The sequence below is a fragment of the Acaromyces ingoldii genome, assembly GCF_003144295.1.
Source record: "Acaromyces ingoldii strain MCA 4198 unplaced genomic scaffold FA10scaffold_4, whole genome shotgun sequence".
Taxonomy (NCBI): Eukaryota; Fungi; Basidiomycota; class Exobasidiomycetes; order Exobasidiales; family Cryptobasidiaceae; genus Acaromyces; species Acaromyces ingoldii.
The window spans coordinates 1,846,896-1,871,923 of NW_020290250.1; the positions used below are offsets into that span (position 1 = coordinate 1,846,896).

A 25,028-nucleotide genomic window follows, 5' to 3' on the forward strand; every position below is an offset into this window, starting at 1 on the left:
CCCACAAACTCTCGACTGCCCCTCTACCCAGTCCTCATCCCACGCCAACGTACCTCGCCAAAAGAAAAACTGACTAGAAGCGTCAAGGATGCACTTCTTTTTCAAGCTTGCCGGCGTTCTCCTCGTCGCGTTCGCCGTGAGTTTGAATCGACGGGCATCTGATGCTGCGTATAATCTCGCTGACTGGTGTTGCAACTGTAAAGTTCATGGCTGTCGGCGTTGGCGCATCGCCTGCCATAACCGATCTCAAGAAGCTTGGTGGCAACGGCTTTGGTGGCGACAAAGGTTTAAAGAACATGAAGAACTTTGGACCCCCTTATCAAAACTATGCGTGAGCAACAATATGCCAAAATCTGTGACTGATTTTCTGGATTGTGGCTAACGCAAGAGTCTTGACTACCTCGCCGCAAGCTACGGAATAGTGCTCTATTCTTACACAGACTTCTACAACCGCCGTACTCATACCAATGGTAAGTGCTGAGGAGTCCAAGTCGACCCCATGGGAGCTCTCGCTGACGTTTGTTCTCCTTGAAAGTCGGTTGCTGCAGGAAAGGCAGTCCACTTGACTCGAACCAGCAATTTCGGTCCGGCTACACCTGCTCTGATATCCAGCAGGGCGGGTACCAGTACTGTGGATATCAAGTTAGCGAATACTCGGATAGCTCTCGAATGCTTTTCGTTGATGTGAGTCAAGTTCATTCCTTCTCCCCACCTCGAAAATGTGTAGCGCTGAACCCTGGAATTTGTCTTCCTCAGGCGTGCACAGAGGGTTCAGATCTCTACCCGAGTGATGGCGTATATGCCAAGGACTACTGCCAATCCTTGATCGGTGTGCCCATATCGGGCAGCCCCTCCAGCCTCGGTTCAAAGTCGTCCCCCAACAAGGTTCCCGGTGGCACATCCCATTAAAAGCCGAAGGGAGAGTGCAGGGTCGACCTCGCTCAGATACGAGCATCACGGCCAGCGCTTTCCTCGGCGGGAGACAAGCGAAGCGACGGCATCGAGTCCCTCATACAAGAACGCTCTTCTCTCACACCCCCATCATCCAGCCACCGAACGCCCTCGTTTCTTCTCAGCCTTTTCATATAGCTTCCCAAATATCTTCTCACAAAGACGAAACCTTGTTTCTACTTAAGTCTCACCTTTGAGTCTTCCCCCATAATCCCTCGAAGAAAAGAATGGTGAAAGTTCGAACCATCACTGTTTGTCGTGGCTGTCGATAGTCAGTCGAGAGAAGCTCGGCTTGCTCAGAAGTAACTTTCTCTGGCACGGTGAGAACGCAAAAAGGGACCACTTCAGAAGAGTGAGGGCGGGGCCAGCAAGGACGATCGCACAGAAAGACCACCCAGCATCATTGAATTAATAGACCTCTTAGCACGACCATGTGTGAGAAGGGGAGGGAACAGAAATAGAAGAGGTTTCGTGCGGCTGATTTTCTTCAAGCAGCACTCTCGGGGACCAGTACAATGTTGTACTTGAGCTCCGTGTCGGTGTCGACGCCGGGCGTGAACGGCTTGTTGAAGTCGACGACGAGGCTCTCTTTTGTGGCAAAGACTGCGTCGGCGGCCATGTATTTGCATTGCTTGTCAAAGATCTGGTGCGCGAGCAGCTTCGCGGTCAGCACGAGGGTGACAGCCAAGATCAGAAATGAGAACGAACCTGAGTGATGAGGGTCTTGTAGCCCGGTGCGCGCACGTAGAAGTGGATGTGGGCGGGGCGCATTGCAGTGCGGTCGAGGGCCTTGAGGATATCGCCGGCACCCGAGTCGACGGGGACGGGGTAGGGGGTGGGTCGGAGGGCCTTGAAGGCGAATGAACCGTCGTCCGCAGATGTGAAGAGGCCGCGGTTGTTGTAGGGCGACTGCTGCTCGTCCTGCGAGTCGTAATAGCCTGGTTTCATATTCCGTCAACGCAATGTCAGCAGGGTGCGCATCTCCTCTTCTTGCCTTGGCACTCACCATTGGGCGCAGTGTGCCACACGTCCATCTTGGCGCCCGCGATGGGCTTGCCGTTGAGGTCAGTCACGATGCCGTGCACATAGGTTGTCTCGCCCTTGTTGCCCTCCTTGTCCGTCAAGTGGTGGTCCTGGACAATGTCGCTCCCGTTCTTGTACTCGGGCGCATTCTCGCGGTAGAAGGGGCCCAAGATGGCGCTGTCCGTCGACTTGATGGCGGCCTTGTTGCCCGACTTGGCCGCGGCGCGCTCGGCCCGCTCGTGGGCCATGGTGTCGAGAAGGGACTCGAGGCCAAGACTGGTGCGAGTGTTCCATGCCCGTCGTCAGCGGAATGGCAAGAAAAGTTGACAGGCAAGAGCTAAGCAACTTACACATCGCTGATGAGGATCATTTCGTTGCGCTTGTCGCTCGAGTCTTGTCCACTCTTGATGAGCTGGCATGTGGGTGGAGGCAACAGGGATGAATTTGAGGTCGAATCAAGAAGAAGCCCGTGCAGCACTCACGACATTGCAAGCCATGAGCCACTCGTCGATGGTGAGGTCGACCTCAGTGGCAAACTCGAAGAGGTGCTTGATGAGGCTGTCAATGATGACCTTGGCCCTAGGGTTGGCTGTGGGGATGCGCCGCTGGCTTCAGCTCTTGCGGCACCTGGGCAAGGATCGCCCTCCACTCTCCTCCTCGCTCATCACTCACCCTTGGAGCCCGAGACATCCTGGCAAGCCTTGATGTAGGTGGCAAGAGAAGCAGCAGTGCTGCTTCCAGTGGCTCCGTTGGTGTCGACAGACGGCATTGTCGTGTTCTGGAGATGGAGGTAGTTGAGAAGGAAGAGATAGCGCGCACAGCGTTGTCAATGTCGAGCCAATCCGCCGAAAGCTTCGCTGCCCCCCCACAAATGAGCTTTAAAAAAATAAAGTCGGACCGGAGGGCTAGCTGTGCATTAGTAATAGCGCCCGTCCGCCCGCCCGCGCTCGCGTCCCGTTCCGGACAAAGTCCGGGCGACGCTGTTGCTCGCGCGCGCCCGTCGATCTCCCTGCCGTCTTGTTTCTCTCTCTTGCAGGGCAGGGTCAACGGAGCAGATCCGTGTCGCCCACTTGCCTATCTGTATGCTCGTCGACTCTTCTCCGGATTACGTGCATTCACTTGACTCAGCACACTCATTGGGCTGACACTGATGCGACGGCGCGAGCGATCCTTGTCACTGCGCACATAAGTACTAGCAACGGTTCGCGGATCATGAGAACCGCAAGAGCTTTACGAATGAGAAGATTTCTTCCTTCGTGCTTGGAGATTTCTCTTTCTCTGTTCTTGCTACCAGATACGACGGCTACCCCAAATGACGTATTGGACCGTGTCGCAGTCAGCTTGGCGTGGTTGCGCCCACCATTAAAGATGTGGCTTGATGAATGCCTTGCAACATAATGCTCGGAGGCAGTAATCTTTGCGTCTTTCCATTGACGCCCTTTCGCTACGGCTGCGATCCCTCATATCGAATCTCCCAATGAAGACAAACCAGCAATTGCTGCCGGGTGACCTTCCACCACCGTCTCTCTCTCTGTCGCTCTCCTGGCGAGATTTTTCTTGCACTCCGGGGTGCTCGCCTCTGCAAATGTCTTCTAACGCAGATCTAGCAATGTGCGGATCGCTGGCTCGCTCCTCAGTAGCGCCGAACTATCGTCAAGACCTGAGGGCGGCGTTGAATCTGGCGCGAAGTCAACCCTGCAGGAACTTGGCTTTAGGTCCGCCTCGTGGGATTGTCCATTCACCACTTCTGCATGCCTTTCCCTGTGAAACATGCCAACGCTCTCAACAGAGCAAACATGGCTCACCGATACGCCAAGGATGCGCCACAGATCCAAGGCAGTGTGGCTCGCCTGCACGTGAGTGGGTAGATGCACATTTCGGGACCACCAATATGGACCACCGTTCTTGGAATCGACTGAATATTCGAATTGCTTTCGAAGGGTCGACTATCACTCACTGCAATCCACTACTCTAGCTCCTACCGATCTGGCAGTTGTCAGACGATGAAGTTAATGTACTGTATATGTGCTCAAGGGGGGGAAAAGGGGTGTGACAGAGGCCCCCATTTCAAAAATAAATCGCTTGTTACTGTTTTGAGCGGAAGGTGGGAACGAGCTTTCCTTCTGGCGTTGGGCCAGACTCGAAAAATTCACTCGGCATGTTTTCATTTTAAGATTCCTGTGGTTCCTGCCTCAAAGACTCTTCCGTGAATTTCCTTCTTTCTACTCCTTCTGGCGCAGGAGCGGCTTTCCTATACAACATCGGAGAGATCGGCCGTCAATCTTTTGTACAGCCCCTGCTTTTGTTGTACCTAGACAGGCTTGATTGCAATAACTCATCAATACAGCAACGGCTTGTGACCTGCCTCCCTACTTTACCGCCCTTTTGGATACGGCATCCCGTGGCGGAAGCATTGCCCAAATTCATCATGCAAAGCCCCCTCCCTCATTCGGGATATTCATTATTGTGTTAGTCTTCAGTAGTACGGCGCCTACTAGTAAATTTTCGAAGTAGTGGTTGTAGTGGTGTAGTACTATCAATCAATAAAGGCATCGTCTACCTCCCTCTCTTTCTCTCTTCACCATCACTTCTCCCTCTTCTCTCCCCATTCTTCTTTCCCCCCTTCCCCTTCCAACTGACGGAATCGACAACCACGCTCTTTCGACCGTAACTACACACCCACTCTCATTTCAGGACAATGTTCAAGCAAGTCGCGCTCCTCACCCTTCTGGCCCTCGGTGCCGTCAAGGCCGACTACGACCCCGCTCACCTGCCCGCCAAGACCGACTCGGCGCACGGCCAGTCCGGCTACAACGACTGTGTCTCGCGCTACGGTGCCTCCTCGTCCACGGCCAAGTGCCAGAACATCTTCCTCAACTCGATCAAGGACTTCTGCCTCTTTGCTCCCCCCACCACCGATGTTCGTTTCGATCTTGTCTCAGTCTAAGACTGAAGCGTACCTTCCCTCCATAGCCCATGACTGAACTTCTCTTCTATCGCCCACTTCACAGTCGATTGGCAACTCTGAGGAGCACGAGGTTGCCTACTGCATGAAGAGCGGCTACGGAACGCGTCTCATCCCCGACGGCACCATCACCGGCGCCCACTTCCTCAAGACGCCCTCCTACGTCCAGATCACCGGTGTCGGCAAGCTCACCAAGCTCAACATCGCCAAGGGTGACGAGGGCGGTGAGCTCGACCCCCACGGCGCCACCGGTGCCGGAAACCCAATCGGCGGTCTCGTCTTTACGCGCGCGTTCACCGGTAACTTCCAGCAGATTCACGAATGGCAGAATTTCATGTCGGCCTCCGAGTTCTGCTTCCGTGGATGCATCGGTACTTACGCAAAGGAGTGGTGCCCTCACGCAAGTTTTTTTTTCATGTCTGTTGTGTATGACTGAGGAGCGATGCTGACGGTGGTTGTCCACAGATCTACGATGTGATGGGCTGCTACTGGAACGAACCGGCAAACTACAACAAGGGCCAGTTCGAGCAGTGCGACGGCACGGAAGGCCAGTGGCCCGGCGTCTACTCGGGAAGCACGTTCTACCAGGGCCAGAAGCACACGCCTGCCGCGCAGGCTCCCGGCTCGTCGAGCAACTGCCGCCAGTACGCGTCGATCAGCAACGGCCCCGCCGCCAAGACGCCGTCGAAGCGCCAGGTGATGGCTACCCAGGTTGCCGCCCGTGACTTTGACTTCGACATGTAGAGGCTCAATCACAGCCGTCACACGGACACTTCCTGTCATAGTCTTCTTTTCTCTGCCCCCTCTCCCTTTAGGTGAACCGCTTACCTTGCATCCCCGTCATCATTTTATGGGAGCTTGCTTGCTCGTGCATGGTCAATTCAGCCAACTTTACAATTCAACTTCTTTCTCCATTATTTGTCGTAGCTCTGATCACTGCTGGTGGTTTTTTTTGGCTGCGAAGAGAAGGCTTTGGGGGACAAATTGTCGCCTCGAGTCGTCAGAATTTGTGCTTGCGAGCGAGTCGAAGACGCGACATCAGGCCACGGGTGCACATACGCTCAGGAAGCCCGACGCCACACCATCTGGCGACTCTGGGAACTCCACACCCGCCTTTATTTAATCTTTCGATTCGTCGGTTTCTCGGCTTTCTTGGCTCTGCGCATCAAGGAACATCACTCAGTGTCTGCATGGGAGGAGCGCTTCCACCCCTTCGGAAATCCTTGGCGGTAGGCTTTGGGCAACAGTCCAGCTGAATTAGCATCAGACAATGGCTCGAGGCCGCTAGCTGCCTGCGCTCGACGGCAGTGAGGAGAGAGAACCCTATAAAGATTTGACGGCTTGTGTGAAGGGGCCCCCGCTCCGCTCGCTCCTTTTCACCATCCTCGTTTGTGACGCTGGCGCTTGAGGAGAGAGACGAAACAGGCATGAGGTCCGCGCTGTTCCTTGCTCTCGTCGTTGTTGCCTTGGCGGCTTCGGCGTCGTTGGCGGCCGTCGAAAAGATCACACGCAACGGCAAGTTCCTCGTCAAGCCCGACGGGACCCGCTTCTACATCAAGGGCCTCGCTTACCAGGAGTCGCTTCCGACGGCCGAGCAGACGCCCGAGAGCCTCGGCCAGGGCGGCTACCCGGAGCCGACCAACTACGTAGACCCGCTGGCGCAGCCAGATGCGTGCAGCCGCGACGTCAAGCTTATGCAGGACCTGGGCATCAATACCATCCGTGTCTATAGCGTGAACAGCTCGCTGAACCACGATGGATGCATGAAGACATTTGACGACGCCGGCATCTACGTCGTCATTGACCTCGGACTTCCGGGCCAAGGGAGCATCAACCGCGCCGCACCGACGTGGGATGCGGGCCTGCTTCGGCAGTACCTGCTGACGGCTGAGGCCTTTTGGAACTACCCCAACACGCTGGCGCTGGGCGTCGCAAACGAGGTCGTGACGCAGAACAACAACACCGACGCACTGCCTTTTGTCAGGGCTGCTGCACGCGACGTCAAGGCTTTTCTCCGTGCCAATGGCAAATCGGACCTGCTGCTCACCTACAGCGCCGCAGACGCGCCTTCGGGGCCAACGGGCAGGAGGACGCTGCTGGCCGAGTACCTCGCCTGTGGCTCTGCCGACGAGCGCGTCGACATCCTGGGCATCAACTCGTACAGCTGGATTGGCCAGTCCTCTTTCCAGGCCGCAGGGTACCAGACGCTGGTTGACGACTTCGCGAGCCTCCCGATCCCCGTCTACTTTTCCGAGTTTGGAGGTGTGCCGGGCAATGACCCAGACGCGAGACCGTGGACAGAGGTGGGGTCCATCTACTCGCCACCCCTCTCCAATGTGCTGTCTGGAGGCGTCGCATTCACCTACTTCCCCAAAGACCCTTCATCGGAGGGCAAGGACTACTCGCTGACGACCATGGACGGGAACAACATCACACCCCGGCCCAGCTTCCAGGCGCTCAAAACGCAACTCGGCGCCGCCAACCCGCCCACGTCGCTGGCCAACAATACCGGTGGCTCGTCGACAATCGACTGCCCAGCGCAGTCGGACGCCTTTCTGGCCTCGACGACGCTGCCGCCCACGCCCGACGACGCCCTTTGCGCCTGCGGCCTGGCGAACGTCTTTTCGTGCGTGGCTAACCAGAGAGCTCAGTCGTCTCCCGACATCATTGGCACGCTTCTCGACTATACATGCAGCGCCCTGGGCGAGCTCGGCCAGAATTGCTCGGGAGTCGAGGCAAGCGGCACGACGGGCACCTACGGGACCTGGTCCTCTTGCAACGCCGCACAGCGGCTCGACTGGGCCATGTCGCAGTTTTACGATGCCAACAACCGGCAAGCAGAGGTGAGCTCGTAGAAGTGTCTATTCCTTCACCGAAAGACTCGGGTCCAGCTGACCACAGACGATATCAGGCGTGCAGCTTTAGTGGCAACGCAACGTCCAACACAAACATCACGACGGTGCAAGCAGCCAGGAGCGGCCAGGAGCAGTGCCTGCGCGATAACCCCGTCGGCGTCCGCACGCCTACGCTCAATGCGGGCACCGGCAATGGCAGTACCGGCCGCGGTGGCGAGGCGGGAGGGAGCACCAACGCCCAGGGTGACAACAGCGCTGCCCATCACTCATTCCAGCTGGTCGCACTCCTCGCCTTGACAGTCTGCTCGACGGTTCTTATCGCGCTTGTCCTCTGAGAAAGAACAACACCATCTATCGCTCCATCTGCCGCGGGTTCCGAGCCCGATTAGACCTTTTATTTTTTTTCCCTCTCCCGGATAATTCATTCAGTAGGTTGATCTTTGCCTGTAGCCATATCATGCATGCGGTCTCTTGCTCTTCCGTTCGCTTCTCTCTAGAGACGGAGAAGAGACCAGCTGATCCAGAGCCCCGGGAGAGACAAGAGAAAGATCTAGCGAAAGCTAGGCAGAAGGTCTTGCCATGGGGAGACGGGTCACCGGGGCGGGATCCGGGAGGGGCAAAGGCGGGGAGGGTTCGCGTGCGCGAGCGCGCGCCACAATTTGTTCCACTTCTTTGACACGAGCTCGACTTTAGCTGACTGGGCCCCTTCGCGTCCTGTTCCGGCGGGGCAAGCAACGACGACAAAGGGACGCACCATCGAGCCGTTTCACGTTCTCTCAGATGAACAACCCCGAGCCCTGGTCATTGCAGACCCTGACAAATGGGTCTCATAAGTTCTTCTAAAGTCGTGGGCTTAGGGGAATAGGAGCACTCTATGCGCCATCCTGACGGCGTCGCCCCTGTGATAATGTAGTGATGAGATCTGAAATCGGTCTCGATCGTCAAAGCAAAAACAACAAGAGGAATGGAAAGAATAGAAAAAAATAATGGCGTGATTGTATTGCTTTGTTGCCCTACTTACACTGGGTGGGTCCATGGAAATTCTTGTAGCAATATCCGAGGCGGGCACTATTGAAATTTTTTGGGGAGTGGTTTAAAATGTCGTCAGCGGTTCAACCTGAGAACTTTTGGAGTGGCCAAAGGCGAGAGAAAGAGAGAGACACACTGCTCCTACTCGTGTGGTATCGCCTGCCCTCTTACCTCTCTCGACGACGTCCACCGCCATTCTCACTCCCTTCCGCTGCCAAGAGGGCAAGAGCGAGGGCAAGGCATCGACATCGAGACGGAGAAGGAAATCGAGCGGTCCAGGGAAAGAGAGCATAGCCATACGATGGAGCCGTCATCATCGTCAGCATAGCCACACACACACACTCTACCACCCTCTCCTTTCTCCCCACTTGCACGCTCGCGACTGGTGCGAGCGACCTCTTTCTTTCTCCTCTCATATTCGTCTATTGCAGAGTCTATGATCTAGTCGACTAGATCAAAACCCCTTTCTACCCACCAAACTCCGATCAATTCGCAATGATCAGCCCGCAGGCTCAGAACGCTATTGGCGCGCCACTGCAGGCAGACGACAGCGCCGTCGCCTCGCCTGACGATCCGCCCGATCATGGTCGACCTCCTCGAGGTTCGGTGGCAGCAGCTGCAGCTGCACACGCCGACGCGAGGAGGTCGCCTGTATCCTTTGCCAGGAGTGGCTACCCGCATGCATACAGCAGCCATGGCTTCAGCAGGAGCTGGACGAGCGCGTCGTCGTCCATGTCTGATCAGCCACAGCGCCGACCGAGCCTCGAGTTGACGGTGCCGGTGCCCGCGTCGCCCAGTGTCGCCGACAGCCAGTCGGATTTTGAGCACGAGCACGAGCTTGATAGTCCGAGCTCACTCTCGAGCTGGAACTCGTATGTCGGCGGACGTCGTGGCGACCTGGCCGACGTCGAGGACCTCGAACTCGACGGTGGACCTGGCTGTGAGCCCGAGCTCGAGACCGTCAGCGAGCTCGACGAAGAGAGCAGCAGCTTCGCCAGCGGTAGCGATCGTCCCTTTCCGGACTCTGAAGACGACGACCATCTCCACCATCACCACAATGGTCAGAGTCACAATCACCAGCAGCAGCAACAGCAGCAGCGACTTCACTACTCTTCCACGCCATCGCCTCGGCGAAAGGTGCAGGCTGCGCCACCGCCACCGACGTACCCGCACTTTTCGCCCAGGGCAGGCGGACACGGCCTCTCGCACGCCTCGCGATATACCCTCCGTGCGCCACCGAACCTGGCGGCGAGGAGGAAGAAGGGCAGGATCGCAGAGCTGGCCGACGAGTCGGGGCCCAACGATCCTTCGTCATTCGCTCCTACCGAAATGCCCAGCAGCGCGGTCGGCAAGGTGGAAAAGGCAAAGGTTAAGCGAACGCCAAGCCAGACGTCCAAGACCTCGCCGGCTCGCATCGTCAAGGACCAAGGCTCAGACCCGCTAGCGGAGCAAGATGCGAAGCAGCAGCAGCAGACGCATACAATGGCGCCTTCTCAGCCGGAAGCGCAGGGCAGCGGCAAGGACGAGCCAGGCACGCCCAAGCCCCACTCCTGTGCCTCGTCCTCCTGGAGCGAGTTCGAATTCGTCGGACCACCACCCATGCCTGCTCGCTGCGTCAGCCCCAGCGAAACGGTTCCCGCCGTGCCCAGCCCCCTGTCCGTCTGCCTCAACTCTGCAGATGAAGGCGAACAAACGGCGGTGGCCAACCAGGCATCGTCCAATGGCAACATCGAGACGGAGACGTCCGCTGCAGACGAGACGGTGACAATCGACAAAGAGAGCAACTCGCCCTCTGTCTTGCAAAAGTCGACTGATGCCACTGTGGCTCTCGGCAAAGACAACGCGACGCCTTCTTCCTCTTCCTCGCCACCGGCGTCCCCAGTGCTGGCTCGCAAGCCATCGCGCAGTCGACGCTCTTCGTCGCCCACACGGAGCAAGCCGAAGATGCCGCTCCGACCATGCTTCCGTCGTCGCGCCTCTGCCCGTCCGGCCGACACTGACTCGGGGCTTTCCTCCAAGCGAGAATCGTCTTCGGAGCGCGAGTCATCGGGCCGCGGCAGGGCCAACAAGGTGCGCTTCTCTGTCGCTCCACCGCAGGAGGTCCGCACCCACAGCCCAGTCGAATATGACCGTAAGGCATGCCCGATTAGCAACCGGCTCAGCCCTGAAGACGTCGAGGAGCTGCGCAACATGAAGATGGAAATGGGCCTTCTCGAAGCAAAGTGGGCCGCCATGTCGGCTTGCAAGGACAATAGCGAACACGGCACTGACGGCGAGGAGTCGGACTCATCGTGCCCGTCCACGACATGGGACCCTCGCAAGTGGAAGGCGGACAAGAAGGGCGCAATTCCCTCTTCGGCATCCGCGCCATCGACGCCATTCCGCGATGAAGACGACTCGAGCAACAGGCTTTCGTCGCCGTCAGATCCTCACCGTAAGCGCGCCGACTCGATTGCGTCGGAATCTCCCTCAAGCATGTGTGGCAGCCGATTTGCAGAGAGGGATAGCGCGCTATTGGGCCCGGGAGGACGACTAGCATCGAGGGCTGCCATGTCACCGTCGGAGCACCTGCGTATGGAGCGAGAAAAGGAGCGCGAGAGGGCGTGCCGACTCGCAGGCATCGGGACGGGCGTAGGCTTCCGCTATTCGGGCGGCCAGAGCTCGGCAAGGCAGATGCATCACGGTGGAATGGCACCGCTCGGGTGCCAATCCTCGCTCATCAGCAGGTTTGGGCTGAGCAAGCCACCGCCTCCTCTGCCGGGCACACCGCCCACCTCGATGAGGAGCAGCCCTTGCTCTGGACCGAGCAGTCCCCACGATTATCGAAGTATCGAGGAGCAAGAGCAGCAGACAGAGGCAAGAGGACGTTCGCAGAGCCCTGGCACGAGCCAGAGCCCCGCGAGGAGCGTGTCAGCGCCTCCTGTGCGCGGAAGACCAGGCACCCAAATCCAGAAGGAGGAGGAAGTCGCCGAGCAAGACGACGGCGACGACGACGAACAGCCTCGTGGACGGTCACTCGAGCTTCGGAAGGGGCCACGACCCACGAATGACTCGACTTCGACGGACGCGACCGTCACCCAAGACTCTTCGTCGCCATCCTCGTCAAGATCCGTCTCGACAATCCCGTCGCTGACGCATACAAGTCCCAGCCCCGATCGGAGCTCGGCGTCTTCGTCCCCTACGCGCCGTGGAGGTACAGCCTCGTTTCTGTCGACATATTCGCCTCCCAAGCCAAAGGAGCCGGCGCAGGTCCACGCGCCATACCCGACCCGCCCGTCCCTTCCACCATCCAAGGTGTCGCCACTGCTCTACAAGCAGGTTCCGCCAACGCCTGCTCCTCTGCCAGTGCCGTCCTCTTGCGGCTCTTCTGCCCCTTTCTGCGGAGGAGGAGGATGTGGTGGCTACGACAGTCCTGCGAGCGAGTTCTACGAGTCTGGCAGCGAATACGACCTCATCGGTTGACTGCACCTTTCCCATTTCCCACTTTCTCAGCATCAAGCATTGACAATTTCTCGATACTTTTCCTTCTCTTGATACACCCGTTTCTTTCTCAACATCACACACCTTTTGGGCATTTTGTTACAGTACTCTACTTCTCCCGTCATCTTTTCTGCAGCTTTCAGTCTCCTCTTTGGCCTTCCTTTTTCATTCCCGCTTGTCTCGTCCTTGTAATCAATTTCCGACATCCAGAGCATCACTTTTACTTTCTCCTCGCAAATACGAGCCCATGCACAACTTTTCCTTTTTTTGTTCGCCGTCTTCTTCTTCGTCGAAAGCAAGAGGGGCTACTCGTGTGTGATTTGTGCTTTACGGTAAGATGATGAGGGAATCACAGGTATTGTACTGTACAGATGAAGAGACGAGGCACGATGAATATGCGTCGGAGAATGAGTGTTTGAATGATTGAATGAGTGAGCGTGCGTGCGTTCAATGGCGCTCGTGCCGAAAGGGGCAATCGTCCTTGATGCAGCTGAAACAGAGGCAGATCAAAAGAGGGTCAAAAGAGTGTGAGAAAGAGTGGGAGAAAAAGGAAACAAAAGAAGTAGAGAGCATAGACTCACCCCTTGGGACCATTGAAAAAGAAACAGATCTTGTCGGACTTTTTCTTGCCGACTCTTTTGCCGGCACCCTGCCCAGGCCGCTGTGCGTGGCTTGCTGAGCTTGCGGGCGCGAGTGGCCGCGGCATCGGTCGCTGCTGAGGCTGGTATGTTGAGTGCTGCTGGGAATTATTATGCTGTTGCTGTCGCATCGTAAATCTGTTCTGAGCACCAAGATCCGCTTTATTTGATCCCGTCTTCCTTGGTGCTGCAGAAAAAGTATTCTTTGACGACGGTTGCAACGTCGATGGCGGCCGAGGAGGTCCAGATGGGTACCAAGGCCTGGAAGACTCAGACGAGGATGGAACCGATCCCCCCGCAGCGACAGGCCTGTATGACGCCTGGGGCGACCGTTGCTGCGCGGCCGTCGATGGCCATTTGCTGCCTCCTTGCTGCTGGTTCGGAGTTGGACCAGGCATACCTTTCGGCGCAGGCAAAAAGTGGGGAGGCTGCACAGAGACATGGTATGCAGACGATCCTTGCCATGGTTGGCTCATCGGCACAGCGTGGTCATACACTTGACTAAATTCGTTCCCGACACTAGGCCATTGGGGATAGTACGTTTCATGTTGCTGTCTTTGAGCGGTGGTGTGATAGACCGGCGGAGGAAAGTGGAGCGCGTTGCCGCCCTGCTGTTGCCACACTTGAGCTTCTGGTTGATAGGGAGCAGGCACTTGATGCAGAAAGTCATGCTCGGCTTGCTGCTGCTGTTGTTGCGGTGGCGGCAGCTCCTCCTGACCGAAGGGCTCAAAAGGGTCAAATAGAGTATAGGTGTCCCTGCGAAGATTGCTAGGAAGAAAGTCTACGGTGGAGAGAGCCTCAGTCGGCTCTTCCTCCACGACATCACCCAAGCTCTCGTCTCCGTTGTCCGGCAAGGAGGGAAAGGACGAGGGAAACCCCGCCTCCTCCGCCAGAGCACGGTCCGTCGACTCAGACCCAGGCTCAGCAAGCATGAATAGCTGCGCGTCGCTCAGCCAGACTTTCCGCGGCGGGTACCACGGTATGGTCTGCTTCTGTCCACATCGGGTCGCGACACCGCGCTTCATCTCGTGCTCGAACTTTTCTTGTTCTTCCGCCGCCACGGTCGCCTCTTCCTCCTCTTGCTTTTCCAACCGTTCATCCTCGAGCTCTTCCTCGAGAAGCTTGTCGCGGTCCACCTTCTTTTCCCTATCAATCTTGAGCGCCTTCCAACGCTCCTCGGGGTCTTGTTGTCCATCCACTCGGCTGCCCGCAGCAATGCGCTTGTCCTCAACCTCGCCTGGCTGCAGCTCGTACAACCTCGTCTCGACCAAGTCTTCGTCTGACTTGAAGCGCACCGATCGCTTGAGGCGTTTGTTCGGACCTGCAAACATGTCCTTGCCACTTGCACCCGCTTGATTCGCCGACGAAGCCTTGCCTTGCAGTGAGCCCCCCGAGCCCGACAGGAGCTGCTCGTACATGGACACGGTAGACGGAGCGCTCCTCCTCCGCTTCTGGCCCGCAAGACTTGGCGGTGGAGCCAGCCCCGCTGTCAGCTTCTTACTCGCGAGGCTGTTACGACGCAGCGGCTGTGACTGGCCAGCGACGGTGGCAGTGTTGGCAGTCACCATCGGAGTATTGGCCATCGTTGGGGTGACTGGCGAGACAGGAGCTGTCGTGCAAGTCGACGCCGTGCCGATCGAGGAGGTAGGCGAGACCTCTGGTGTTGGCATGTCGACACTGAGTGAGGGCAACGGCGGTGTCGTCGGCGAAGCGGAGCCTCTTCCAGCATCTCGTGGCGGAAGTTCGACCGCCAGGGCAGAATTGCGAGCCTTGCCACCAGCATCCTTTTCGTTTGCCTCGCTATTTGGGGCGGGCGCAGGCGAAGGGGTCTCTTCTATCCCCAAACCGACATGACCCGTCTTGGGTTCGACTTCGTTTGGGCCGTGCTGCAGCTCCATGTCCACCTCATCGGGCTCGATTATTATTGGACACGCCGCATCGCCCAGCTGCCCGGGCGACGCAATAGGGTATGCGATTGGTGGCGAAGACGGCGGCACGGAGCCCATCAACGTCGCCGCCACCGGCCTGCTTCCCAGCATGCTATCGTGCAGCAGCCAACCGAAGCCTTTTTCTTCTGGCTATCGTCGCTCTATGAAAAGGAGAAGTCTAAATAGCTTGCTCCCTGGTCCTCTTTGCTCCTCTGCCGCTGGCTCAGAGAGAAAGCTCTGTACATCTGAAAGGCGACGAGGAGTCTACAGGACCGAGACGTGCGCAGTGCAAAAGAAAATGAAAGGGTCTTATCCTGGGAAAATGCTCTTGTCTGGTCCGTCTGTTGATGGTGTTGGTGTTGATGAGGTTGCGACCCCGCCCTCCGTCAATTAGACCTAAGGCGGACACAAATAATTTGGAGCGGACAAAGGGGAGGACACTCTAAAAAGCAGTCACGTGTTTAATTTTTCCCTTTCTGGGTTCGGTCGTCCTCGCCAACTCTTTCTTCTCAGTCATCAGGCTAGACACACCCAAAGCGCGCGATCGGATATGGGTGAGTGACTGGCCTAACAGAGCGGCACAGAGTACGAGGCTGACTATAGACGCAAAAGCAGCGCTCCGGCTTCCGGTATCCTGCCTCAAGGGCAAAGCAAGGGCAACGGGCATCGAAGCCCTTTCACTGTCCCTAGCTCCGACACGGCGGTCCATCTCTTCGACGGTGTCTTCCAAGGGCCCTTCGTCATCGCCTTCGTCTTCCTCCTCTTCTTCCACAGCAAGCGCGTCGACTGTAACTCCTCCGCCTCCATCTGCGGCTGTGGCAGCCCCGCCCGCGCTGGTCGAGTCGACCTCGTCGGCCCTGGACCTCCTCCGCAGCCAGCCGAACCACTACATTGTCGCCTCGATCGCCGGCCGCACGCTCCTCATGCACCCCAACGACCTCGTCACGCTCCCCCGCCTCAACGACGTTCAGGTCGGAGACGTGCTCGAGCTCGACCGCATCCACGAGGTCGGCTCGCGCGACTACACGCTCCGCGCCATGGACCCCCTCGACACGCGGTCTCGGGGTGCCGTGGGCCTCATGCGCCGGCAGGTTGGCTCTGACTCGGCCATTGTCCGTGCGCTTCAGTCCGTCGGCGCTGATGTTGACTCGCTCAAAATGTCGTCATCGTGGGCCGCCAAGCTGGCGCCCTCGGGCTTGGCCCACGTCGGTGCCACGCTAGACCCGGCCACCGTCCGGGCCAGGGCCGTCGTGGTGGAGCACACAAAGGGCCGCATGGAGCACATTGTGAAAAAGAAGCGCAGAAAGGGCTACCGAAAGACAATCAAGCACAAGCAGACGTACACCCGCCTCCGAATCGAGGGCATCCAGCTCGGTTCTTAGATCGGTCCGTGTTCCTGTTGTACAATAGTCCTATCTCTACACTGTTGAATAAAACAAGAAAGGGGAAAGAGAAGGAACAGTCACTTGAAAACGGCAATGAGAAAGACGAGGATGACGATGAGGACAAAGATCGTCCACGTTGAGGCTGCAGTCACGGGTCAGCATTTATTGATCTATCCCATCGAAAGGGAAAGTGGCCTCCTCACCGTGCTCCTTCATGTTTTTCGTCAGCTTGTCCATGCGCCTGCTTGCACGGCCGAGCATGGCCGTGGTGCCCTCGACGTCTCTGTCAAAGTCATCGAGGAGGCCGGACTGCGTGCCGAGCTCTTCGTTCATCTGCAGCGACAGGTGGTGCTGCCTGCCGATGCTGGCAGACAGCGCATCGAGCTGTGTATCCTGCCCGTCCATCTGGGCCCGCTGCGAGGCCATCACATCTGCCGTCGAGAATGCCTCTGCCTCTTCGGGTCCAGACGGGGGCTCGTCCCGATAGGGCTTGACGTCAGGGTAGACCCCTGTCCGTTCCTCATCTTCGTCCAGCTCAGCCGCCGCGTTCGCTTCTGGCGGTCTAAAGAGAGCCGGGTGGCTTTGGTAGAAGAAACGTCAAATCGTGAGCAGCCGAGAGGGAGAGGAGAGAAAGCAGCTTCTGGCTCGGTAAGGAAGCACACCCACCTCTGCTTGACGCCATCCAGAAGTCCTCTCGACCTCTCGTCGGACTCCAGCATGGCACACACCCTGCTCCACGCCCCATCGATCTCCGCCAGCTCGTCCTCCTTGATCCTGACCTCCTCCAAGCCGACTTTCCCCCGTCTGGCCTCGGCCTCGAGGCGCCTGAGCTCGTCGCGGTGCGCCGTCAGCCCGACGGCGAGCGTCGAGAGATTCCTCGTAATCGTCCGCGACAGCGACGGGCTGGGCTGCGAGACGAGGCTCAGGGAGCGGACGAGCTCATGGGAGGTGGAGAGCGTCGAGTTGAACAGCGAGAGCAGCCGCGCGAGCGGTGGAACGCCTGCTGCCGTCATAGTCGTCGTTGCAGACACACACACAACACTCAGTCGTGCCTGTGGAGACTGGCCAATCGAGCGCCGGCCCATTGCTATTATTCAGACCACGTGGCTAAAACCCAGGCCGGGGAGAAGCGTTTGAAAAAATTAAGGGCTAGGTCTCTCTTTGTTTCTTCTTCTCGCGCTGACTTGGACAGGACCGACACACCGCCGGAGGGGAAAAAGGAAAACATGCTTGCGACTCTGGCCCAGCGGGGGGCAACCTCGCGGGCACCGCTGTCGGCCATGCCCAAGCGGACGCTGGCGACGGCTGCTCCACCGACGTTTCACCCGTCTCGCCTTCCTCCCTACCCGCGCCTCCTGGCCCAGCTCGACGAGGTGCGCGGACTCCTCGACCGGCCGCTGACACTGGCGGAAAAGATTCTCTACACGCACCTGCGCTCGCCCCAGGAGACGCTCGCCGATGCTGGGCGGGACCCGTCCAAGATCCGCGGCAAGCTCTATTTGCCGCTCAGCGTCGATCGGCTCGCGATGCAGGACGCCTCGGCGCAGATGGCCCTGCTCCAGTTCATGACCTGTGGCCTCGACCGGACCGCCGTGCCGAGCAGCGTGCACTGCGACCATCTGATTCAGGCCTTTGAGGGCGCCGAGGCGGACCTGCAGCGCTCCGTGGCGTCCAACAAGGAGGTCTTTGACTTTCTCGAGTCGGCCAGCAAGAAGTACGGCATCGAGTTCTGGGGCCCTGGCAGTGGCATCATCCACCAGATCGTCCTCGAGAACTACGCAGCGCCGGGCCTGCTCATGCTGGGCACCGACTCGCACACACCCAACGCCTCTGGTCTCGGCTGTCTCGCCATCGGTGTCGGTGGTGCCGATGCCGTCGATGCCATGACAAACACGCCGTGGGAGCTCATGGCCCCTCGCATCCTCTCGGTCCATCTCAAGGGCAGGCTGAGCCCATGGTGCACGCCCAAGGATGTTATTCTCCACCTCGCCGGTCTGCTCACCGTGCGGGGTGGCACGGGCAAGATCATCGAGTACTCTGGCCCTGGCCTGGCCTCGCTGCCGGCGACGGGCCTCGCAACGATGGCCAACATGGGCGCAGAGGTGGGCGCGACGACGAGCGCATTCGCATATACCGACGAGATGGGTCGATACCTCACCGCCACGGGCAGGGACGAGGTGATGCAGCAGGCACGGGGCGCCGCTGCGAGGGGTCTGCTGAGCGCCGACGAGGGCGCAGAGTACGACGAGCGTGTCGAGATCGACTTGTCGACGCTGGAGCCGACGCTCAACGGACCCTTTACGCCCGACTTGAGCACGCCGCTGTCCAAGTTTGTCGAGCGGGCCCGGAGCGAGGCGGAGCGGGACCACCCCGTGGAGCTGAGCGCGGCGCTGATTGGCAGCTGCACCAACAGCAGCTACGCCGACATGGCACGGTGCGCCAGCCTGGCCAAGCAGGCCAGTGCGCGTGGGCTCAAGGTCAAGACGAGCTTCGACGTGACGCCCGGCAGCGAGCAGGTGCGCGCTACGGTCGAGCGCGACGGCATCCAGGCTGCCCTCCAGCAGGTCGGCGCGCGCGTGCTGGCCAATGCATGCGGGCCCTGCATTGGGCAGTGGAACCGCAAGGAGCTGCAGGGCGAAGACAATGTCATCCTCACCTCGTTCAACCGCAACTTCAGAGCACGTAATGATGGAAACGCAAAGACGATGAACATGCTCGCCTCGCCAGAGATTGTCACGGCCATGGCCTTTGCCGGCCGGCTCGACTTCAACCCGATGACCGACTCGCTCGAGGCGCCCGACGGCAAGCCGTTCCGCTTCGAGCCCCCCTCGGGCGAGGAGCTGCCCAGCAACGGCTTCACGCCCGGCAACATTGGCTACCTGCCCATGGCCATGCCCGAGCCCGTCAAGGAAACCGAGGTGGCCATCAGCCCCTCGAGCTCCCGTCTCGAGTACCTGCAGCCATTCACGAGTCCGTTTGCCCAGTCGGCCGTCACGGGCGACTACGAGCTGCCGGCGATGCGGTGCCTGCTGCGCGTCCGGGGTAAATGCACCACCGACCACATCTCTGCCGCGGGTCCCTGGCTCAAGTTCAAGGGGCACCTCACCAACATTGCCGAGAACACGCTGATTGGGGCGGCAAATGATGAGAACGGGCAGGTCAACTCGGCGAGAGACTACACACAACAGGAGCAGCAGGAGAAAGCAGACTCTGAAGAGGACACCATCCCGGCCATGGCCAAGCGGTGGAAGGCGAGAGGCCAGCCATGGATGCTCGTGGCGGACCACAACTACGGCGAGGGCTCGGCGAGGGAGCACGCCGCGATCCAGATCCGCCACTTTGATGGGCTCCTCATCCTGGCACGCAGCATTGCGCGCATCGCAGAGACGAACTTGCGCAAGCAGGGCGTGCTGACGCTCCTGTTTGAAAACGAGGCCGACTACGAGAAGATCAGTGGGGGTGACATTGTCGAGACCGTCAACTTGACCGACCTTCTCCGGCCGGGCGGCGACGTCTCGACGCAGGTCCGTGTGCGCGTCACCAAGCTCGAGCAGGACGGCAAGACGGTCAAGGAGTCGTTTGAGATTCCGACAAAGCACTCGCTCTCCAAGGCCCACCTCGACTGGATCCGATCCGGATCGGCCCTCAACCTGATCCGGGAAAAGGCGCAGCAGGAGAGCCAGGCCGCCGCTGCTCCCCTGGGTGTGAGCGGGACGGGGGTTGGTACCGGGGCCGGCATTGGGACACGGGCGATGAGCACCCTCGCTCGTCGACCGCGTAACCACCGCCTCCCTTCCAGCTCCAGGGGCTACGCCACGGCTTCGTCGTCGGGCGGCAAGTCGTCGACGCCCGATGCCTCGCGGCTCAGCCCCAACGACCCGCGCTACCAGGCCCCCGCTGCCGACTCGCGCACCGAGGCGCTCAAGCGCATGGTGTTTCCCGAGCCCGCGGGCGGAGCCTCTTCGCGCCTCGAGGCAGCCCGCGCGTCGGACAGGGAGGCCGACGCCGCGCTGGCCAAGATGCTGCCGAGTGACCGGCGGGCCGAGGTGCACGACACGATCACGCGCGCCTGGCTGCTCTTCCAGCGCGAGCGGCGCGAGGCCCACGAGGCGGACCTGGCGACGAAGCGCGAGATGATGCAGGCGGCGTGCGACAGCCTGCGCGCCGAGGCGCCCAAGCTCTTTGAGCGTGCCAGCTACCGCGTCGCGCTCAGCAAGCGCCACCCCAGCGAGATTGAGCGCCTCCGCGAGGCCGGCCTCCTCGAGGGCCAGGCGCCCCGGGAGGGGCAGGAGAAGCTCAGCGGGCCCGAGCGCCGGCGGCGCGCAAAGGCCATCACCGCCAACAGGCTCCACGGCCTCGTGCCCAGAGAGCTCCGCGCGCCGACGATGACGCCGAGCAAAAAGGGATGGCCCACCATGGAGCAGCAGGACAGCAAGCAGCAGTCGTCGTAGATGTCTTTTTTTATCTCCTCTCCCCGTGACATTTGCTTTGCTTTGGCTGTTGTAGAATGGGTCGCATACGAGACGTGAAAATCGATGAGCTAATCTTATCATTTCCTGCCGAGAAGAGGGAGCTGACAGCTCGATTGACTACGGAATGACGAAAGCAAAGACAAGGTGGGTATCGAGAAGTAAGAAAAAGGAAAGGAAAGCAGAGTGCGGTCCAGAGTCTCTAGAGAGACAGCAAGAGACGAAGAAAGAGAGAGAAAGGAAAGGGTTTGTCTCAAGAAGTGATCGAGTCTACCATGGCGCTGCTGACAGAGGCGGCGGTCTGCCGCTCTTGCTCTAGGCCGGACGTGCTGAGGAGGGCCGGTCTGAAAGCACGATGGAGAAGGCGAGCGTGCTGCGCAGGCGTGGGCGGGATGGCGGGTGCGGGCGTTGATGCGTACGACGGGCAGAGGGACCAGCATCGCCGTTCGAGGGCATGTCCGATGGCGAGGATTGTGACCGGTGGCTGGTCGAGCCAGTGGGAGAAGCCCCCGTCGGCATCGGAAGTCGACTGCAGCGACGACGACGGGGATGACGGGAGGCACGCAGATGGCGTGTTCCATAGCGATTGCGCATCGGTAGTCTGACCGTGCGTCGCCGTTACGGTGGGCGAGTTCCATGCGCCGTTGAGGAGGCGGCGCTGTCGCTTGCTCTTGTTCTCTCCATCAGACTCGCCATCAGACTCAGCGTCGTCATGTTCGACACTGGCGTGGTTCAGCTCAGCGTCTGCCTCGTCGGCCGACTGGAGCACCTCGAGACTGTGCGTCAGCGATGAGGGCGAGGATCGCATCGCCATCGACGGCATCGATCTGGAAGTCAGCCGGCCGGGAGTCCGAGTCGAGCTGTCGGACGACGCGCTGCTTGGACGAGACGACGTGCTCCTCTTCGCCGCAGACCTCAGTGACAAAGGCGAAGGGGGAGGAGTCGATATGGACAGCGTCTCAAAAGGCGGGGTGTAAGGTGGTGGAGCCGGCTCGCCTGGCTCCACGGCATGGTATACAGGCGGTGGCGGGAGCGAGACAAGTCGAAATACATCGAGCCTGTGACACGAATACTGCACCGTCAGTCGAAGGCCCTTCCCATGGACTAGATGGCCACGAGTGAAGACTCACGTAAAGATGGTCACCCGGCGCAGTGCGCCAATGTCGCCCTGTCGGTGCTCGGTCTGCTTCACCAGTTCGTCGAGGCCCACGACCAGCCTGGCCCGCTCTACCACTTCGCAGTCTGTCCATGCATCTGCCTCGTGCCGCTGTCTGTGCTGCATCGTCCGGTCGATTCCGCAACTGTTGGAGCGTCCCCTCACCGCGACTGTGCTGCTACTTAGCACGCCCTCCTTGAGCTGCAGGATCTCAGTGGATAGAGCCGTCCGCCAGGCTCGTTCGGACCGCAGAAGAACATGTAGCCAGGCCCAGAATGTCGACTCGAGCATCCGATCGCCCACCGTCTTGCGCAGCTGCTGCATCTTGCTACGAATCTCGCCCAAGTGCACTTCGAGCTGCTCCGCATCTGCGGGATGCGGAGCATTTGTGTCCGACAAGTCCGACAAAGACGACGGCGACGACGGCAGAGGGCCCAAGCGGGAGCACGACGACAACTTACACGCAAGCTCCGAGGCGACGACGACGTGCGAGAGGACATGCTGGAGCATCGTGATGCTGCATTCCAGGCAAGGCAGGTGGATCGTCGTTGAGACAAACGAATGCAGGTGGATGAAGGCCGTCATCTCCGTCGGGCGAGTCGAGCTGCTTGCAAGCGCCTGAGCAGGCGACGCAGAACAGGAAGCCACTCCGTCCATGTCGGCGTCCAAAGGCTGCCTGTCTTGATTCCTGTCCATTGCGTGTCGGATGTTCGGAGCTGCAAGAGCGACAAAGACGAGGTAAGACAAAGGATGTAAAGGAGGGCGAGGGCGGCGTGGAAGGAAATGAAGAAAGAGCAAGGGGTGGGAGGACGGAGAGGACGGCGACTTGCTTCATATATCCCTCAGAAGCAGGCACACACACCGCCACCGGCTGAGGGAAAGGGAAGCGCGAAAGATGTCATCACCTCATCAACCTGCACCCAAGCTCGGACCCAAGAAGAAATAGTCCGAGGGAAGAAAGCCAAATGGGGGGGAGACAAAGGGAGCAAAACCCGATGGTCTTTGTGTATGTGGGAGTAAGACCAGGAGCAGCGCGAGGGGGATCCGTGCTTGCGCAGCGGTGCCAAAAGCCGAAAGGAGATCTTGGAATTATCACCCTTTCTTCGGTACATTGACAGGAGCCCTTCCCGTCCTACTCGCAAGGCAGTGTCGCGCGAGGGAGCGCGGCAAGAATCATCGACGGCCAACAAGTGCTGGTAATGTGGGCAATCTCCAAAATTGCCGGAAATTACTGGGCCATCTGTTCCAGTACATCGGATGCCAGGGCCTCGATGTGAAAGCTATCTATGCTCCATGGAGAAAGTAAGTTGGCGACCATGGCGTCAAGCGTGAGAATAAGCAGGGTGCGGTGTGGAAGAACCTTTTGCGCCATTTTCTTTTTTAGAGTTCCGGCAGAACATTGGCATGGCTGCACTGTAGGAATATATATTTGGCATTGATTGGCCCCACCGATTGCGAAGCTCAAAGCGTTGTGGCATGCATTGATGGGGCGGCTGTTCCTTGCGATATTGAAAAGCGATCCGCGCCGCATGGATTATTCACACTGTGTGACGAAGGGGGCCAAGATGGGTGAGTCGGGCTAGAGAGGCTTGGCCTTCGCATGTCAGGGCATATTCACAAAAGGGGCTCAAGCGCCCACTTGCAGCAGCTAATTTCCTTCCTCGCTGTCAGCAAAACTTGTGTCAACAAGAACACGACCGCGAGGAGACGGGCATAGCCGGATTAGAGCGGCAGAGTCCTCTCGATCGTTGAGACTGTGAGCTTGGACTTCTTCAATGCCACCTCTGAGAATCCACCTCTGATAATTCTGGGAGAGGTCCTGAATGGTCATTGAGTTTATTTGTGGAAGACGGGAGACATAATGCTCCCCGATTTGGTGATGCTGCGAGCGAGTTTGCGGCCGCCTTCCCACGCTGCACCAAAAGGGAAGCTGCCGAAACGGAAGGAGAGAATGCAAGGATGAAGGCACCGGTACGCCTTTCGGTCCATCCCTAGCGTCCAGACAACCAACGCGTGGCCACGGGAGGCTGGCGTGGCCCTCCACAACGGCCGCTTAGCGCCTGACCCTCTCGCTTCCTTCAACGAGCTAGTGGGTCACCTCTTCCTTTCACGACCACCGAAAGAGCAAGTTTACACTCCATTCAAAGATGGTCTACAAGACGAACGATCTCGGAAACCCGCCCGAGGGACACTTCTTTCTCGTCGTACAGTGAGTCCGCCCTTCTGCCCTACCCTCGGCGCCGAGATGCGCCTAGCCTCCACTATTCCTCTGGCTGGGACTGACCTGTTCCCCGCGCCCTGTCAAGCCTGCAGGGCAAGGACAAGAAGACTGCAGACGAGCTCTTCTCGACGATCAAGGCCGTCGAAAAGGTGGCCAACAGCGACCGGGAGCCAGACACCTTGACGGTGAGTACTTGAGGTGATGTCTCCATCTCGTTCCGTGCGTGCATCCTGACTCTTGGACTTGATCACAGTACCAGGTCTCGCGCTCCGAGGACGATGGTGAAACGATCCTCGTGTACGGTGAGCCCTTCCTTCCTTGCTACCCTGCCTTTTCCTTCCTCTGCTGAAGCAGCGGGGTCTCTGGGGCGACGTGACAGAGGAATATCCGAACAAGGCCGCACTCGACCACCACAAGGCCCAGCCCGAATTCCAGAAGTTTGCCGCAAGCTTTCAGCCGTTGATCAAGGACATCAACGTTCGCTACTACCGCAAGGACTGAGCTGCTCCCTTTGCTTCCTCTTCTTCGTGTAATTCACAGCTCCTGTGGAAAAGCATCTGTGTTCCTCCACCTTCTTGGCTCCCCCACCTCCGGGCCCGAAATTCATTCTTACGCTCGTGGAACTCATTCATCAACGGGCCCTTCCTCGCCCCCGCCCGTTCGGTCGGGTGATGCTTGAATCCAGAGCTCTGGAAGTCCTGCCTGCCCCGCTTCGCCGTTCCATCCTCTTCTTCTCCCGCTCACACTTGGCCTCGAGTGCCCCCACGCCAACGCACCCACGCCCACAGCCAAAAAAAAGAGCGAGGCGGTGAATCTCGTGACTTGCCGAGCGGCTTTCGCAAGACTTCTCCATATATTCCGAAACAATTAGTAAAATTGACGCTGCAAATCCGCCTGTCAGTGCACGTCATTATTAGCTATATATTTA

At 58.8% G+C, this 25,028-nt stretch overlaps 11 protein-coding genes across 11 annotated transcripts; 7 read left to right on the plus strand and 4 right to left on the minus strand.

The window, feature by feature from the left end:
- The first annotated feature begins 8 nt into the window (after positions 1-8).
- FA10DRAFT_302954 (hypothetical protein) lies at positions 9-1,172 on the plus strand. Its single transcript, XM_025525189.1, has 5 exons — positions 9-136; positions 204-331; positions 412-470; positions 536-684; positions 757-1,172. Exons 1-5 carry the CDS (start codon positions 89-91, stop codon positions 907-909), a joined length of 537 nt encoding a protein of 178 aa, XP_025376833.1. The 5' UTR covers positions 9-88; the 3' UTR covers positions 910-1,172.
- Positions 1,173-1,308: 136 nt separating this feature from the next.
- On the minus strand, positions 1,309-2,867 carry FA10DRAFT_280599 (aromatic compound dioxygenase). Its single transcript, XM_025523630.1, has 6 exons — positions 2,647-2,867; positions 2,457-2,563; positions 2,325-2,386; positions 1,958-2,250; positions 1,660-1,889; positions 1,309-1,594 (listed from the first exon to the last, which is right to left on the minus strand). Exons 1-6 carry the CDS (start codon positions 2,741-2,743, stop codon positions 1,439-1,441), a joined length of 945 nt encoding a protein of 314 aa, XP_025376834.1. The 5' UTR covers positions 2,744-2,867; the 3' UTR covers positions 1,309-1,438.
- Positions 2,868-4,562: 1,695 nt separating this feature from the next.
- On the plus strand, positions 4,563-5,839 carry FA10DRAFT_275779 (hypothetical protein). Its single transcript, XM_025523283.1, has 3 exons — positions 4,563-4,894; positions 4,986-5,339; positions 5,405-5,839. The coding sequence occupies exons 1-3, from the start codon at positions 4,673-4,675 to the stop codon at positions 5,681-5,683; spliced, it is 855 nt and encodes a 284-aa protein (XP_025376835.1). The 5' UTR covers positions 4,563-4,672; the 3' UTR covers positions 5,684-5,839.
- A 220-nt stretch (positions 5,840-6,059) lies between these two features.
- On the plus strand, positions 6,060-8,362 carry FA10DRAFT_150206 (hypothetical protein). Its single transcript, XM_025518093.1, has 2 exons — positions 6,060-7,782; positions 7,851-8,362. The coding sequence occupies exons 1-2, from the start codon at positions 6,367-6,369 to the stop codon at positions 8,127-8,129; spliced, it is 1,695 nt and encodes a 564-aa protein (XP_025376836.1). The 5' UTR covers positions 6,060-6,366; the 3' UTR covers positions 8,130-8,362.
- Positions 8,363-8,867: 505 nt separating this feature from the next.
- Positions 8,868-12,554, plus strand: FA10DRAFT_268167 (hypothetical protein). The gene has a single exon (XM_025522213.1). It carries the CDS (start codon positions 9,319-9,321, stop codon positions 12,283-12,285), a length of 2,967 nt encoding a protein of 988 aa, XP_025376837.1. The 5' UTR covers positions 8,868-9,318; the 3' UTR covers positions 12,286-12,554.
- A 37-nt stretch (positions 12,555-12,591) lies between these two features.
- FA10DRAFT_268168 (hypothetical protein) lies at positions 12,592-15,256 on the minus strand. Its single transcript, XM_025522214.1, has 2 exons — positions 12,885-15,256; positions 12,592-12,793 (listed from the first exon to the last, which is right to left on the minus strand). The coding sequence occupies exons 1-2, from the start codon at positions 14,978-14,980 to the stop codon at positions 12,751-12,753; spliced, it is 2,139 nt and encodes a 712-aa protein (XP_025376838.1). The 5' UTR covers positions 14,981-15,256; the 3' UTR covers positions 12,592-12,750.
- Positions 15,201-16,360, plus strand: FA10DRAFT_150340 (hypothetical protein). Its single transcript, XM_025518094.1, has 2 exons — positions 15,201-15,423; positions 15,482-16,360. The coding sequence occupies exons 1-2, from the start codon at positions 15,420-15,422 to the stop codon at positions 16,249-16,251; spliced, it is 774 nt and encodes a 257-aa protein (XP_025376839.1). The 5' UTR covers positions 15,201-15,419; the 3' UTR covers positions 16,252-16,360.
- Positions 16,239-17,300, minus strand: FA10DRAFT_268172 (hypothetical protein). The gene is made up of 3 exons (XM_025522215.1): positions 16,921-17,300; positions 16,458-16,834; positions 16,239-16,396 (listed from the first exon to the last, which is right to left on the minus strand). The coding sequence occupies exons 1-3, from the start codon at positions 17,265-17,267 to the stop codon at positions 16,332-16,334; spliced, it is 789 nt and encodes a 262-aa protein (XP_025376840.1). The 5' UTR covers positions 17,268-17,300; the 3' UTR covers positions 16,239-16,331.
- On the plus strand, positions 17,221-20,820 carry FA10DRAFT_268173 (putative mitochondrial aconitate hydratase). The gene has a single exon (XM_025522216.1). The coding sequence runs from the start codon at positions 17,481-17,483 to the stop codon at positions 20,703-20,705; it is 3,225 nt and encodes a 1,074-aa protein (XP_025376841.1). The 5' UTR covers positions 17,221-17,480; the 3' UTR covers positions 20,706-20,820.
- Positions 20,821-20,907: 87 nt separating this feature from the next.
- Positions 20,908-22,694, minus strand: FA10DRAFT_268174 (hypothetical protein). The gene is made up of 2 exons (XM_025522217.1): positions 21,854-22,694; positions 20,908-21,781 (listed from the first exon to the last, which is right to left on the minus strand). Exons 1-2 carry the CDS (start codon positions 22,573-22,575, stop codon positions 20,977-20,979), a joined length of 1,527 nt encoding a protein of 508 aa, XP_025376842.1. The 5' UTR covers positions 22,576-22,694; the 3' UTR covers positions 20,908-20,976.
- A 1,003-nt stretch (positions 22,695-23,697) lies between these two features.
- On the plus strand, positions 23,698-24,730 carry FA10DRAFT_268175 (hypothetical protein). The gene is made up of 4 exons (XM_025522218.1): positions 23,698-24,088; positions 24,186-24,285; positions 24,354-24,402; positions 24,480-24,730. Exons 1-4 carry the CDS (start codon positions 24,027-24,029, stop codon positions 24,599-24,601), a joined length of 333 nt encoding a protein of 110 aa, XP_025376843.1. The 5' UTR covers positions 23,698-24,026; the 3' UTR covers positions 24,602-24,730.
- The last annotated feature ends 298 nt before the right edge of the window (positions 24,731-25,028 follow it).

What these genes read in the sequence shown, in the direction of transcription:
- FA10DRAFT_302954 (XM_025525189.1), top strand. Translation starts at nt 89, where the DNA reads ATGCACTTCTTTTTCAAGCTTGCCGGCGTTCTCCTCGTCGCGTTCGCC. An exon ending in CCGCCGTACTCATACCAATG is followed by an intron (nt 471 to 535) that starts GTAAGTGCTGAG and finishes TCTCCTTGAAAG; the next exon opens with TCGGTTGCTGCAGGAAAGGC. An exon ending in CTCGAATGCTTTTCGTTGAT is followed by an intron (nt 685 to 756) that starts GTGAGTCAAGTT and finishes TGTCTTCCTCAG; the next exon opens with GCGTGCACAGAGGGTTCAGA.
- FA10DRAFT_280599 (XM_025523630.1), bottom strand. Translation starts at nt 2,743, where the DNA reads ATGCCGTCTGTCGACACCAACGGAGCCACTGGAAGCAGCACTGCTGCT. An exon ending in ATGATCCTCATCAGCGATGT is followed by an intron (nt 2,251 to 2,324) that starts GTAAGTTGCTTA and finishes CACTCGCACCAG; the next exon opens with TCTTGGCCTCGAGTCCCTTC. An exon ending in GTGGCACACTGCGCCCAATG is followed by an intron (nt 1,890 to 1,957) that starts GTGAGTGCCAAG and finishes ATATGAAACCAG; the next exon opens with GCTATTACGACTCGCAGGAC.
- FA10DRAFT_275779 (XM_025523283.1), top strand. Translation starts at nt 4,673, where the DNA reads ATGTTCAAGCAAGTCGCGCTCCTCACCCTTCTGGCCCTCGGTGCCGTC. An exon ending in TTGCTCCCCCCACCACCGAT is followed by an intron (nt 4,895 to 4,985) that starts GTTCGTTTCGAT and finishes CCCACTTCACAG; the next exon opens with TCGATTGGCAACTCTGAGGA. An exon ending in CAAAGGAGTGGTGCCCTCAC is followed by an intron (nt 5,340 to 5,404) that starts GCAAGTTTTTTT and finishes GGTTGTCCACAG; the next exon opens with ATCTACGATGTGATGGGCTG.
- FA10DRAFT_150206 (XM_025518093.1), top strand. Translation starts at nt 6,367, where the DNA reads ATGAGGTCCGCGCTGTTCCTTGCTCTCGTCGTTGTTGCCTTGGCGGCT. An exon ending in CCAACAACCGGCAAGCAGAG is followed by an intron (nt 7,783 to 7,850) that starts GTGAGCTCGTAG and finishes AGACGATATCAG; the next exon opens with GCGTGCAGCTTTAGTGGCAA.
- FA10DRAFT_268167 (XM_025522213.1), top strand. Translation starts at nt 9,319, where the DNA reads ATGATCAGCCCGCAGGCTCAGAACGCTATTGGCGCGCCACTGCAGGCA.
- FA10DRAFT_268168 (XM_025522214.1), bottom strand. Translation starts at nt 14,980, where the DNA reads ATGCTGGGAAGCAGGCCGGTGGCGGCGACGTTGATGGGCTCCGTGCCG. An exon ending in TTTTTCAATGGTCCCAAGGG is followed by an intron (nt 12,794 to 12,884) that starts GTGAGTCTATGC and finishes CCTCTGTTTCAG; the next exon opens with CTGCATCAAGGACGATTGCC.
- FA10DRAFT_268172 (XM_025522215.1), bottom strand. Translation starts at nt 17,267, where the DNA reads ATGACGGCAGCAGGCGTTCCACCGCTCGCGCGGCTGCTCTCGCTGTTC. An exon ending in CTGGATGGCGTCAAGCAGAG is followed by an intron (nt 16,835 to 16,920) that starts GTGGGTGTGCTT and finishes CTTCTACCAAAG; the next exon opens with CCACCCGGCTCTCTTTAGAC. An exon ending in GAAAAACATGAAGGAGCACG is followed by an intron (nt 16,397 to 16,457) that starts GTGAGGAGGCCA and finishes CCGTGACTGCAG; the next exon opens with CCTCAACGTGGACGATCTTT.
- FA10DRAFT_268173 (XM_025522216.1), top strand. Translation starts at nt 17,481, where the DNA reads ATGCTTGCGACTCTGGCCCAGCGGGGGGCAACCTCGCGGGCACCGCTG.
- FA10DRAFT_268174 (XM_025522217.1), bottom strand. Translation starts at nt 22,575, where the DNA reads ATGGACAGGAATCAAGACAGGCAGCCTTTGGACGCCGACATGGACGGA. An exon ending in CGCCGGGTGACCATCTTTAC is followed by an intron (nt 21,782 to 21,853) that starts GTGAGTCTTCAC and finishes TTCGTGTCACAG; the next exon opens with GCTCGATGTATTTCGACTTG.
- FA10DRAFT_268175 (XM_025522218.1), top strand. Translation starts at nt 24,027, where the DNA reads ATGGTCTACAAGACGAACGATCTCGGAAACCCGCCCGAGGGACACTTC. An exon ending in CACTTCTTTCTCGTCGTACA is followed by an intron (nt 24,089 to 24,185) that starts GTGAGTCCGCCC and finishes CGCCCTGTCAAG; the next exon opens with CCTGCAGGGCAAGGACAAGA. An exon ending in TGAAACGATCCTCGTGTACG is followed by an intron (nt 24,403 to 24,479) that starts GTGAGCCCTTCC and finishes GCGACGTGACAG; the next exon opens with AGGAATATCCGAACAAGGCC.